Genomic DNA, 14,742 nt, shown 5'->3' on the forward strand with positions numbered 1-14,742 from the left:
CTATTTCTTGGCACCTTGCTGCATCCCGGCGAAGCTCTCATTTCTACCACATATGTTGTCATTAAAAACAAAATAATGCAAGATGTTTTTAATGTTCTTTCTACAATGTCTGTGGACAGCTGTTTACGAAATTTTGAGAAAAATTAACGATGGAGTTTTTTTATTTTGATTTTTAAATAGTGTTCATTTTCTTCAAAACTTCACATTTGAGGCAAACTGTAAAAATGGAAATTTGCGCTACAGCAACAATATTCAGCACAATCGTTAAAAAGGTTAAGGTCTCATAGCCAACTAAATTTCAAAAGGCTACATGCATTAGTTTAGTAGATAAAATTCGTAAATATAGCAAATTTCGAAAAGTGTAGCAAATTAAGAATTTTTTCTAAAACACTTCCGTTTTCCACAGAAGCCTCAAACAACGCTTGGTGACTCTTCTTTACGTATACGTTTTACAGAAGAAAATGCATTCTTTGTAGCCGTAATATTTTGTATTTCACATTGTTGTAAATTTGCAAGAATGCTCGGTGCATGAAAATGGCGCCTGCAACCTGAAGAACTTCGATATTTTTTTCCTCTTAAAATATTCATTTGTCAAAGAAGGCAAGTTCACTTTCGTACTACCGAGTGATATGCGCACAAAATATAAAATATTGAATGAAATTTAAAATATGAATTTTTGGACCCGTGTTGATCTCTCGTGGAATCACCCAGCAGCGAAATTTGCTCAACAGCATGTAAGAAAAAAAAAGAACAAACTGCATGGTCAATAAAAAAGATAAACGGCACAATGCTTTATAAAACTTTCGGTTATTTCGCATGTCTGCTTGGAAGATGGCGTTGCGGGCGCCCACTTTCGCACTATATTAATTTATCACGAACTGACTCAAATATGCAGCGCATTCGCAGTCCGAGGCCTATTTTCCTTTCCTACCATCAAGTGACTTAGAAAACTGCCGCTTGATCTACCTCAGCTGACAGCAGCTACGTTACGGAAGTTGCAGCATCACTTCGTCACTGTCGCACACGACGCCAAACTGTGCCCGTATTTCTAACAACACACGAAGCAGTGTTCTCTTGTCATTTTGCCAACAGAGCCACACGCATAAATTATAAGCCGAGACACACCTGTCAGGGCGACCTGCACAGGCCAACGCTGTTTAACCAAGCGAGGCTGGACTCAGCTGTCAAGCGCTGAAAGTCGGTATATGTTTGCGCAGGTGGTATCTAAGCTGTATGAGTGATTATGTTATAGGATTCCTCCCTGCGGTGTTGTGGTGGCGACTGTTTAGTGTAACTTCTTAATTAAGTCAAGTGAATAAATTACAGGTAAGCAAGTAAGTTAACACTTTCAATCGTGGGGACAATATACAAAGTGCAGCAGTTATTGAAATAAATATGCACTTGAGTTGCATTTTTACAGCGGGCACTGTTCCAGCGAGTGTCGCTGAAGTTGAAGAAGCGCAGAAAGAAATTTTCGGTTCCCCCAACTTAAGAAAGTAAACATATACTAAGAGGAAGCTTTAGCTTGGGCCCAACTCTGATGCCACCTATTGAAATACATCCAAGAACACACAGACGCTTTTCTTATATAACCATAAATTTATAAATTTGTTACGTTAGGAAGAGAACGTTAAATTTTACTGACTGTTGGAACCGGAATTTCCATTTAGGGACTGATTTTTTATGTCATCTTCAAATATTGTGCGTTTGAAAAAATAGAAGCACGAATTCTACAAATTCGTAGCTCTACACCTCGAGCAGATATCACAGTCCTGTAAACTGCATTCATTATATCATCCAAAGCGGACAGATTTGATATGTCAATTTATGTCTTACATGAATTTGTTCCAATGTTTACAAGGATTTTTCAAAAGTTCTACTCACAAACTATTAGTCTGTTTGAGAACGGTGTGTTTATATCGTTTTTTTTTTCAGCTTCAGATGCAGTATTAGGTGCAATATACACAATTCTTATATCATCTTTCATTGCTGAGCTACAGAGTTGTAAACGTTATAGCCTCGTTTCCTGAAAATTTGCCATTTTTGTCAATTTCAATGACAAAATTTACGAGCTAAATCAAAAATTTGCAACGACCGGTCACTATATTATAACTTTCTTTTTTAAATGCCACAAACCTAATTAAATTTGGTGCAATGATTGCCGAAGAAAACGACTTCTCCTTTCCCATATGTTTAGATAGAAGGCCATGAGCTAAAGCTTCCTCTTAAAAGACACATTTATCTCACAGTTTATCTCAACTAACTCAGTTGAGAACCACTGGAAGTTCTTGTTCACCTCTTTCAGAAAAGCAGGCTTGTAAGAAAAGAACATTAGTTAGCCCGATACATGGCGTTCAGGGATTGAAATTACCTACAATGAATGTCTTCTAGTCAGCACGTGCGCAATGATCAATCGCAAGGGATCGGAAGAGCATACCACTGGCAAGCTGGTCAAGCAAATGCTGCCAGTATGTGTACTCTGTGTGCCAATCAAAGTTCCTGTCGCATCTGAAGCACGCAATGCAACTCGCGCAAAGCATGTTCAAAAGAAAAACGGAATGAATCGTTCGGCAAAAACAAAAGCAACACCGACCAACACTCTAAAGCAGCGATTCACAGAGTGTCAGAATGCCACGGCGCACTTTTGCTGACTTTCGCCGTGGCTGTGTATTGATACGCAAACCGCTGAGAGTAAGCATTAATTAGCTCTGAACTGCGGCTTCGGTATTAAATTAATGTTCAACGAAGAAAATGAGAAAGTATCTTATTATCAGCATAGGAACGTATTGTGATAACCTGTACCCCACCTACATGAGAACATGAACTTCTAGCGACTGACCATTGGAGAATTTATATTGATGACTTCAAATATACGTTCCTAGGGGGACCCAAGAAAACCGGACCTTCTCTAACAGAAAGAAAAACATTGTCATCCCATTGGCCACAAAAAACACGTGGTTCCTTTCAAAATTGAATGTAGTGAAATCAATAGAGTTGTCCAATCTTTTCAAACACTGTTCGAAGCAACGCTGAAGCTCCTCAAGATTTATGCTCTCGAGTGGCCCCTGCGAAGTTGTCGTCACCTCGTGCACAGTCGTAGATCATTTTCCAGTATAGAACTTCTTTCTATCTGTCTCTTAACGTTACATTGTCTCTTACTTACGTTACTGTCTCTCAACGCCCAACGTTTTTTTTTTTCCTTCCTATTGCTGTTTGTGCTGTCCTTAACTTGCTCTCGAGCTTCTTTGTACCAACTTTCTGCACCATGTGTCAGCACCAGTAGAATGCAATGATTGTACACTTTACTTTCAACGACAGTGGTAAGCTCCCAATCAGGATTTGCCAATGCCCGTCGTATGCACTCCAGCCCAATTTTATTCTTCTGTAAGTTTTCTTCGAATGATCACGGTCCCCTGTGAGTAAGTGCCCTAGATAAACGCTTCTCAGACCCTAGAGGCTGACTGGCGATTCTGAATTCTTGTTTCCTTGCCAGGCTGTTGAACATTATATTTATCTTCTGCCTATTAATCTTCAACCCCTCTCTTACACTTTCTCGGTTAATGTCCTCATTCATTTGTTGTAATTTGTCCCCTTTGTTTCTGAATAGGACAATGTCATCTGCAAACCGAAGGTTGCTGCGATATTCGCTGTTGATCCTCACTGCTAAGCCTTCCCAGTCTAAGAGTTCGAATACTTCTTTTAAGCATGTAGTGAATAGCATTGGAGAGATTGTGTCTCCTTGGGTGACTCCTTTCTTGATAGGTAACTTTCTACTTTTCTTGTGAAGAACCAAGGTAGCTGTGGAATCTTTGTAGCTAATTGCCAAGATATACACGTATACCTCCTGTTCTCCTTGATTACGCAATGTCTCTATGAGTGCTGGTATCTCTACTGAATCAAATGCATTTTCATTGTCTATGAAAGCGATATAGAGAGGTTGATTGTAATCTGCAGATTTTTCGATTACCTGATTGATGACATGGATGTCTTCCATCGCAGAATATGCCTTCCGCAAGCCAGCCTCTTGGTTGACTTAAGTCACCCGACCTAGTTTTCTGCCGTCCTCGACTGCGCTTCCCTTCTCTGGGTATCCATTCTGTAACTCTAATGGTCCACCAGTTATCCATCCTACGCCCTACATTGCCTGCCCAGCTCCACTTTTATCTCTCAATGTGAATAAGAATCTATGATTAAATCGACTGTTATTCTATCTTCCCCAGCATGCAGCTTTTCCCCGGGTCATGTCTTAGAAGGCCCTTCTAACTTCATCGCTAGTTATAGAAGGAGCCTCTGTATACTGTTCATCACTACTTCGAATGAAAGTAGCTTGCCTGCTCTGGGAACTGTACAGGTCAGTATAGAATTCTTCCGCTGCTATTACTATGTCATATAAATTGCTAATGATATTACCGTGCTTATCTTTCAGTGCATACATCTTGTCTTGTCCTATTCCAAGTTTTCTTCTAATTTCATGCTGCGTCCATATTTTACGGCTTCTTCAATCTTTCGCACGTCATAATTAAGAATAATCCTTACTTAAAAAAATAAATTATGGGGTTTTACGTGCCAAAACCACGATCTGATTATGAGGCATGCCGTAGTGAGGGACTCCGTAATTTTGGACCACCTAGGGTTCTTTAACGTGCACCTGAATCAAAGTACACGGGTGTTTTCGCATTACGCCCCCATCGAAATGCGGCCGCCGTGGCCGGGATTCGATCCCGCGACCTCGTGCTCAGCAGCCCAACACCATAGCCACTGAGCAACCACGGCGGGTTATTCCTTACTTTCTTCTCGTTGATCAGTTTTGACAGTTCAGCGAATTGTATCTTATCTCTTGAGTTTGACACTTGCATGCTTTGTCGTTTCTTTATTAGGACTTTTGTTACTTGGGAGAGCTTACTTACTTGGTTGCCTTGTTGCCTTACCTCCCATTTCAATTTCTGCTTCTGAGATCAGCCTAGTTACGGTTTCATTCATTACCTCTATGTTGTCTTCATCTTCCTGTTCTAAAGCTGCATATTTGTTTGCGAGCCCCAGCCTGAATTTGTCTGCTTTTACCCTCACTGCGTCCAGGTTGGCCTGTTTATTCTTGACTAAATTTATTCTATCTCTCTTCAAATTGAGAGAAATCCGAGACCTCACTAACTTATGGTCACTGCACTTTACCCTACTTAGCACTTCTACATCCTGCATTATGCTGGGATCGGCAGAGAGTATGAAATCTATTGCGTTTCTTGTTTCTCCATTGGGGCTTTTCCAGGTGCGCTTCCTGCTGCTGTACTTCATGAAGAAGATATTCATTATTCGTATACATTGGCGCGATGTGTATTAGTCCTATTATCTTATTATATGACTATATATACTCCGTTTCACAATAATCTAGCATCAGAGAACAAGCTACAGAAAACCAAAAGTGCGATTGTGCTGGATGTCCGGGTCATTACGTCAATTGTCCATCTGCGCCCAGGAGCGTCGTCTACTGTACCTCAAGCATCAGAACACGCCTCGTTAACTTCCATCTCCAGCGCAACATTAGCGTGAAACTTGGGTCGAGGGAAGATCAACTTGCCATCGCTCATCATGCTTGGATGATTTGAACGTCACTCAATATTTTATCAAACTTTAATAAAATCCAGTTTCATCAGTGTTTACGATGTCGGACACGAGGATGGTACCCAGGGCGCCCAAGTTCCCCCGTGGTTTTCAGGAAAACTGTTCGGGTCAATTGTCCTATTCATCCGCACAGGCACGGCAGCAGCTCCAAACGCTTCTAAGCGCTTCTTTAGTGACGCCACCACCTGTTCAAAAGACAGATAAAAAACAGACATCTAGTAAGGATCAGACTGTGCTGGAACTGGCAATACGTCGTGTGTCCCGGCTAACGTTAGCCAAGCTGTTTCATGAAAAAAAGATAAGAAAAAAAAACACGGTGCAATATACAGTTATTAGAGGCGCTCTGTCGTCAGAGATCTGACGACAGAACACCGTGGGTCTTAATGTTTTATCTTGCACTGCGTCTCTTTAATCTTTTTTTTTTTTTTTTGGGGGGGGGGGGGTTTGAAGAGCTTGACTAACGTTAGTGGGGACACCCTATATGCTCCAGTTTATGAAAAATCAGTCTCGACTAGTAGTGCATGTAACATGTAGAATCAAAGCGTCCTTTCAATATTAAAAGCGCAAGCATTTCTAAAGTTACCCAACGTGATAAAGGTCCGAGCGTCCGTCCATCCTCCGCGTAAGACGATCGCTTTCATGTTCGCCAGCTGTGGGAGACGACGACGACGACGAACGCGCCAGCAGTGGTACGAGCGCGTCTCTGTGACTACGTGACGTGTGCAATCAGGCACGCACTAGGCACACCTTTAGTAAACCAGAACTGTGGAGCAGCCGTGGCTTCGGATCGGAACGTCGTCAGCACACCTGGCGCCGGCGCCTGCAGTAGTTTGCTTGCCTCGTCAGCTTACGTTGCGCCACCTTCCGCAGCAGTTTGTGTCGCTTGAGCGCTGTTGCATTTACCGTCATGGCGCCAAGATGACCGCAGCCGCTGAGCAGTGATAAGATTACCAGTAGTGTTGAGTGCGGGCACTCAACACCACGTCGCTACGATGAAATTCTTACGCATTATTCAGATAACTCCCTGAGGAGGTTCTACGTAACTTTTTGAAATGCGAAGCATTTCTTAGTGAACATTTGCCAATTTGACAGTATCTATCTATCTATCTATCTATCTATCTATCTATCTATCTATCTATCTAGCCGCTTACGTCTTGGTGCTCTCATGGTCGTATCGTTGCCTTGGGCCGCGATTTTGTAGCGATGTCTTATGACTTATTTTGGAATAGTCTTATCATCCACCGCTCACGGCCGGCTGATCCCGTTGATAACGCGAGCGGACCGTCGCTCTGACCACTGACAAAGCGCGATAAGCGCGAAAAGGCATTATTACTTTAAAGTCATCGCTACAAAATACCGGCCTTGGTGTGTACCAAGATTGGCATAGTATGACAAAATGGTATGACGAACATAAATGACAGGTCATGACGTTGATGTCATGACATGCGTGTCATGTAGGTCATGAAATAGCCGCCGACGTCTTGGTGCTCTCATTTCCGTTTTGTTAACTTGGTAGGCACCGAAATTGGCATAGTATGACAAGAGTAGATGACGAACATAAATTATAGGTTATGGCATGAATGTCATGACATGCGTGTCATGTAGGTCATGAAACAGCCGTCCAAAATGACATTGACCCAGCGAAAAGACATTAACACTCAAAAACCACTGAAATGGGTTAGGACGTGGGTACTAAGTGAAGGAAACACTAAAGGTTGATGGTAGAAGTCGTAGTCATGAGCATGACTCAGCAAAAATAGCAATGACTCAGCGAAAGAAGATTAATACTGAAAAACCACGGGAATGGGTTCGGACGTGGGTACTAAGCGAAGCAAACACTAAAGAATGATGGTAGAAGTCATAGTCCTGAGCATGACTCAGCAAGAATGACAATGACTCAGCGAAAACACATTAACACTGACAAATCGCTGCAATGAGTTCGGACGTGGGCACTAAGTGAAGGAAACACTAAATGATTGTGGTCAAAGTCGTAGTCATGAGCACGACTAAGGCTTTCGCCTTAAGGTCTCTTAGGTGTAGCTAAAGGGACTCCTGAGGATTCATGACGTGAAATTCATGACATGCGTGTCATGTAGGTCATGAAAGAGCCGCCTACGTCTTGGCGCTCTCATGGTCGTGTCGTTACCTTGGTAGGCACATTGCTTCGCATAACATCGATTCCCACAGGGTGTGGTATCTGCCGGCTTTTTCCGTTTACTGAATGTTTTCTTGGTTGTTACTGTAACGAGGCCATTTACGCACTTCAATCGAGTTATGCTACTTGTCTCTTCCAATTACACATGTTAACGGCAGTCATTGCCCTCTTTATAAGCGCTAACTGGCAGTAGGTCACTGACTGAAGACGTCTTCTGGGTCCTCAGCTGGTCTCACTATCAACAATGGTTTTATATATACAGTATATATTTGCATTTTATGCTTAATGTGCGCTTTTGTACCTGTCCGTTTCTTGAATTCTTGGGAACAACATTTCATATTCGTGACTGTGACCGAGTCTTCCATACATGAATTTATATATGCTCACGTCCTACTTCGCGTCATCGTCGTCACCCCTCACATTTCTCATTTTCTCCTTGTCGCTTTCATTCATGGTTAGCAGGAACTAAACCCCTGTCTCGTAACGCCAGGATTTCACACAGGTTGTAAACGAACCAAGTTTTGTGACAGCACATCCAATACTTTCCCCGAAGTAAAAATTAACCATCAGGAGGCCGATATTAATGCGTAGACATAATAACGTATTTCAATGATGGTCTATAAGTATAGCGCACGCCCTAACAGGGACAGATGAATATACGAAACTACCCGCACACTTAATAGTAGCTAAAATGTACCCAAAACAAGCTTTTATTATTTGTATTTATGTGCGTTTTTATATTATGTGTGTCACACGCTCTCTCTTTTCGTACTGTGTGACGAAGCTCGCTTTTGACAGTGGCGTCTCTGTGCGTACATAATTTCATATGTGTATCTTCCTGACCTGTTCACCAACCCATTCCAGACTGCATCGCGGCCTCGTGTATGTGTTTGAAGCTCTGCATGCGCCTATGTGTGGGTACTCATTGTGGTGTAACTTGTCCTCGCCTTTTATCTCTATATGTTCGTGTGTGTATGGGACTGCACGCTGTAAATTTTTCTACCCTGTGGAGTTGTTTCTTCTTACCTTATTTTTCGTTTTAATTCTTACTGCTAGATAGGTAGGGTTAAATGTGGCTTAACTGGAGAGGTTGGAACCAGTACGCCTCCGGCCACTTCGGTTCATGTTTATGCAAAAAATGAATTTCTTTGAAGATAAATAAATAAAAGATAAAAAATAAAAAAACGCTTAGGCGCACCCAGACACTCATAGGAAAAGACGAACAAAACATGACAACGAAGGCGAGTGACTGCACAAAATCGTCCTGAGTATTTCGAGCACATGTTCGTAACTATAAAAAAATATTTCACTGCACTGAAAGTGGTTCGTTTAAGGCACCTAACTAGCCATTGCACAACTATTTTCTCAAGGGACACGGGATGGTTTCCCAAGCGCCAAAAGTTTAAAGCATATCTTGCCTTTGCTGGGCGTATAAAGGGCAGCAGTCATGTTTTGTTTGTCTTTTCCTATTAGCTACTGTGCGCATAAATGTTTTTTCTGTATTTTTATTTATTTATTTTCAGATAAATTGATTGTTTGCATAAAAGTGAACTGAAATAGCCGGAGGCATGCTGCTTCCAATATCCCCAGTTAAGCCCTATTTAACCCTACCTATCTATGAATAAGAATGAAAAAGAAATTTAAGGTAAGAACAAACAAATTCGTAGGGTTCAAAAATTCACGCGAGCATAACGTGGAGCTTGCACGGTAGGTTTTATAAAGAACGTGATTTCTGTATGCCACATTAAGACGAAAACAGCAATACAGGGTTTCCACACTGCGCCGGTATCAACCCATCATCATCCAACCATGCCGCGTATGATCTTCTCGCTGAGAGCTTTCTTAACATGTTTCAACTTCATCGCTGAACAGCGAATTGGTGTCGTGAGAGATAAATAAATATTTAAGGGATTCGGGAGAGGTTTGCCTGGCGGCATCCTTAGCGTGCTACTCGAAATCGATATAATGAAACAAGCATGGTGGATTCTTCTCCGTGTTCGTGTGCACGTTTTGCCAATTCGTCTGCTCGTTCATTTCCAGTTATGCCGTTATAACTGCGAATCCCATTGAATTGCAATTTATTGTTACTACTACGCGAAAAGGATTACTCGTTATCGTACATTGACTACATCTCTTTCTTTCATGTTGATTTCAATTTTTTAAAGGACATACAGAGTGCACTTTTCTGTGCCTCCATGTGTTCCTTACTGGGCACGCTTTACCTACACGCATCATGAACAACCAACAAACCCGTCCCGCCACACTGGTTCTGTATATTAACATGTTCCTTCGAAGTGACCAGCATTCCCAAGAATGCGCAAAACGTGAGTGAGCATTTGTTCAGGCTTCGTGCACACGCCAACCTTGAAGCTCCGTAAATGCGCAGTTCATTTAAGCTATCATTGCGTCACCTTAATAGCCTGGCTAGCCACTTAGTACAGAAGTAATCACAGAAGTAAAAGTATATCGAATGCATATGAAGATGTGACAATGCACCTTGTTATTATCAACTGCCTTTCCCCTGCATCCTGTAGAAAAGAATATCGCTAAAAGGAAAGGTTCCAATCATACCTTTTTCGTCTTGTTTGATTAACAGCCAAAAATAGTAATAATGACCGCTTACGTTCGGTAGTGTGCTGGCCAAGTTATTGAACTCGCAGGGATCCGTGACTATATCGAAGAGGTAGACAGATGTGTTAGAGAAAAAGTTCGTTGCTCTTGCTTTGCCACACGTGAGCGTCGCTCTCTGCCTCCAACCCCTTCTAAAGGCCAGGTTATCCTTCTTGTAAATATTCCTGAGAACGCCGGCTACGGTCGACTGGTAAAGCAGAGAGTCGAGGTCGTTGCACGGACGGCTTCCACCCGGTACGTTGTAGCGATCGATGAAGCGTCCGGAGCCGTCTTGCACCAACTTGTACCGAGAGTTCCGCAGTGCCGAGGACATCGGGAACGTATAGTCGTAGTTGTAGAGCAACTCAGTGCGAGGCGACGGCAGTCCGTAGGACAAAGGCCGCCACATGTCGTATCCGTCCAATTCTGCTATTTTCGCGGCGTCGCCTCCTGAAAGCGAGCGTTGTGATTGGGTCACTTGAACACTGGCACAGGTGTAAACACAGAAATGAAGCAATCTACATCACGCCCTCAAGCTCAGCGCTAAGTAAAAGGATTCAAGTCTTTACAGAATGGCTGCTTTCTAACGTCGAGAGTGTTAAAAAACTTCTTTGATTTGCTAATCAACATTGCTCGCGCGCCCTCTCAGCTTGAGCGTCCCATACCAAGTTTCCGCAAAAACATTAGAGAAATTTACTTTTGTAAGACGTTGTTTCTCATTGTTGCTTGTGTATTAAAGTAAAATTCAATGCAATTAACACTGCCTTTTCCCTGAATATATTTCTGTTTATATTATTATTATTATTATTATTATTATTATTATTATTATTATTATTATTATTATTATTATTATTATTATTATAGTAATAAGACTGTCGAGAGAATTCAATTCTCCGACACCGTTCCGCAAGTTGTACACAACAATCTGTCTTCCTCAGCTCGAATACGCGTCGGTCGTCTGGAATGGCATTTCTAGATCCAACAGTGACATTATAGATCGGGTCCAGAAAAAGTTTCTAAGCATATATCATCACCGCTTTGCAAACACGGACTCTGGGCCCTGCTCTAGCACTGTTGGATTATTGCCATTGCCCTTACTTCGCTGCCGCCGTAATCGTGCTGACCTGCTTTTCCTTTTCAAACTCCTTCACGGTATCCTCATGTGCCCCGAACTCCTCAGTTGTATCACATTTCGTATTCCGCGCAAAATCACCAGAGAACACAGACCTTTCCATGTTGCTGCCTGTCACCACCAACACTCAACCGTCCATAGAATACAGAGTCTTTATAACGCCCACTTTCATGACCTTGATATTTTTCACAACTCTCTGTCTTTGTTCTGCTCTCAGCTTTCCGTTGTTGTGTCTTAGTTTCACCATATTGTTCAACTTCCCTTCTCCATTTTATTATGTATGCATTTTGCGCCTTCGGTTACATGTATGTACACTTTTCTTTTCAAGATTGATATTTTTTATTCATTGTTTTTTTTTTCACTGATACTCCCCTGCTGTATTTCTTTTTCTATGTATACGTGCGCCAGCACCCAGACCTCACGGTTGTTCCTGGGCACGATAAATAAATGATTGATTGATTGATTATTATTATTATTATTATTATTATTATTATTATTATTATTATTATTATTATTATTATTATTATTATTATTATTATTATTATTATTATTATTATTATTATGACCGCTTGACCTAACCTTACCTTACCTTGAATGCTGTTAAGACCAAAGTCATGACCTTTACACGCAAAACAGCAAGTATTTATTTTTCTTATTCTGTAGATTCTGTGCCGTTGTGTAAGGTCTGCGAGATCAATGATCTTGGTGCACTTTTTTTTTTATTCGGGCAAAACAGGTACAAGGTTTGCCCGCGAGGTAAGGCAAAAGGAGGGCTTAAATCTTCTGACTAGGCCTTACCTCGCTGGGGCAGCAGAGATAGCGGAATTTGCAAGTTACAAAAGCAGTTTGTAAAACAGACATTTCATAACTACATACAAAACAATCTTTGAAGCACTCTGCAGAACACCATTTGCTTGTAAAATAACATACAAACGAGTTAATACATGACTAACATAAAAGTAACATTTAGAGAATTTAATTATTACAGCACTAATGCAACAACCAAGCACTTTTAAGTGCAACCTTACACTTTTCGGCTCACACTAAATGCGTTGCAATGCGGGGTATGCACTTTCTTGGTTCTGTATGTAGACTATCGAGGGAATTCTAGTCTCCTACACCATTCCGCAAATTATACACAACCATCTGTCTTCCTCAACTCGAATATGCGTCGGTCGTCTGGAATGGCTCTTCTAGATCCAACAGTGACATTATAGATCGTGTCCAGAAAAAGTTTCTAAGCATATATAATCACCGCTTTGCAAACCTGGACTTTCCACCCTGTACTAGCACTGTTGGATTGTTGTCATTGCCCTAACTCTGCGACAGCCTTAATCGCGCTGACCTTTTGTTTCTCTTCAAACTCCTTCACGGTAACCTCACGTGTCCCGAACTTCTCAGCTGTGTCATATTTCGTAACCCACGCAACATCACCAGAGAACATAGACCTTTCCATGTTCCAGCCTGTCATCACGAACACTCAACTGTCCACAGAATACAGAGTCTTTAGAACACTTACTTTCGTGATCTTGATATCTTTCATAACTCCTTGTCATTGTTCTTTTCCGATCTATTCATTGTGTTATAATTTCATGCATTGTTCAAGTGCCCTTCTCCTCCTTTTTTTTGTATTTACTTTGCGCTTTGTTGGCGGTACTTTCTTTTCAAATTTTTGTTTTTATTCATTTATCTTGTAATGATATTCCCCTGCAGTGGTTTGTTTTCGATTTGTAATGTATGCGTGCGCCAGTACTCAGACCTTAGGGTTGTGCCTGGGCACGTTAAATAAACATGACTGATTGATTGATCGATTATTATTATTATTATTATTATTATTATTATTATTATTATTATTATTATTATAAAAATATGTCAGTAGGAACGGTTAGAATTGTAGGTGATGCCGGCTGCTCCTTTCAGGCGCGGATATAGTCCGCCGTTTCCAGCATGCCAGGCAGCGGCCGGCGAAGTCTGATTGATACGCCACGCCAGTGACGCCACGACTGCCAAAAATTTGACCCGTGTATAGTTCAGTGCGTTCAACGTGGCCCGCAGCCGAGCGGCGATCAGCTTTTGCCGCCGGGCACGTGCATATGTTAGCGACGAGTGAGTGCTTTTTTGTTTGGCGAAGGCACAAACACAGCATGCTTGCTTCAGTTCACCCGAACAGTAGGCCAGCATGCTGCCGGCCGTCCAAGATAGCGTGCGATGCACTTTGGTCTAGCGGCTCAGGCGTGAGATAGGACATGTCCTATTCCCATGCTGGCCACGCCAACCAGCGTCGAACGCGGCCAGCCACTCTGGCTGCGCGGTGACGCTAGACTGTATACAAGCGTCCGATTTGCGCAGACGTAGCTTAACTACGCCGCGTGTGACACGTCCGCGTTACGCCCAGCTATGTCCACGCCTTTACGCTTAACGACAAAACATAGCCTGCCTCAGAGAATAACAAACAATAATAAAATAAGATCGGGCTGTTCACAGTATGGCCTTGAAGTCAACGTTTTACTCCAGCATTAATGACGCTTTACACGAAAATTTCTTACTTGTGCCGAATTCCGACAATGACTTAATATTTCATTGCACGTTGGCGGAATATGCCACCTTAACATTCCATCGAAACCGTAAAAATACCGCAGCCTGTGTGGTTAAGTCGGAAAATCCACTGAGTAGAAGCCAGCAACTTGCAGAAGCCGTCTCGCGATGTTCCATACCAATAGAGTACGTATATCATATAGACCCACGTACGATAGTTCACTATCCAGTTCTAATGTATCTACACCAGACGTACACACTTAAAATAAAGAAAAAAAGTGGCAATTTCGCCCGAAAGGCGACGCATCGATTGCGATTACAAATTGGGGGAAACCATACGAAGTAAGGATAGTACTTTTATGGGCCATTATAACTTGTATATATAGGCATACTAACTAAATTAACAAGTAAGGTGTCCCGCGCGCCGAAGCAAACATGAACGTATCTTACTCGATGACCACGGAAGCTCGCTGTCAATACACCGGGGTGAGTAAGCGCGGCGGCAGCAGCGAGCGAATTCACCTTCGTGCAGCCGCTCGCATCAACGCGAACTAAGACCCGTAGTCACAAACGGAACTTAAGTAGGGCGCCAATAAGTGCGGGAAAAGTACAAGTGTTAGGAAAGTTTTAGGAGAGTACTTCAAAAACGACACTTAAGTATATTATTCGGAAGTAACACTTTTCAGGTCAAGTA

The 14,742-nt window shown here is 42.1% G+C and overlaps 1 protein-coding gene across 1 annotated transcript in view; it reads right to left on the reverse strand.

The window, feature by feature from the left end:
• Positions 1–5,613: 5,613 nt before the first annotated feature.
• LOC119439986 (arylsulfatase B) overlaps positions 5,614–14,742 on the reverse strand; it is a 59,967-nt gene continuing 50,838 nt past the window's right edge. Inside the window, exons 10-11 of the mRNA XM_049661271.1 lie at positions 10,395–10,831; positions 5,614–5,801 (exon numbers count right to left, since the gene is read on the reverse strand). Of these exons, the coding sequence (XP_049517228.1) occupies positions 5,652–5,801; positions 10,395–10,831 (587 nt within the window). The 3' untranslated portion in view covers positions 5,614–5,651. The remainder of the gene's footprint in view (positions 5,802–10,394; positions 10,832–14,742) is intronic.

The sequence above is a fragment of the Dermacentor silvarum genome, chromosome 2, assembly GCF_013339745.2.
Source record: "Dermacentor silvarum isolate Dsil-2018 chromosome 2, BIME_Dsil_1.4, whole genome shotgun sequence".
Lineage (NCBI taxonomy): Eukaryota > Metazoa > Arthropoda > Arachnida > Ixodida > Ixodidae > Dermacentor > Dermacentor silvarum.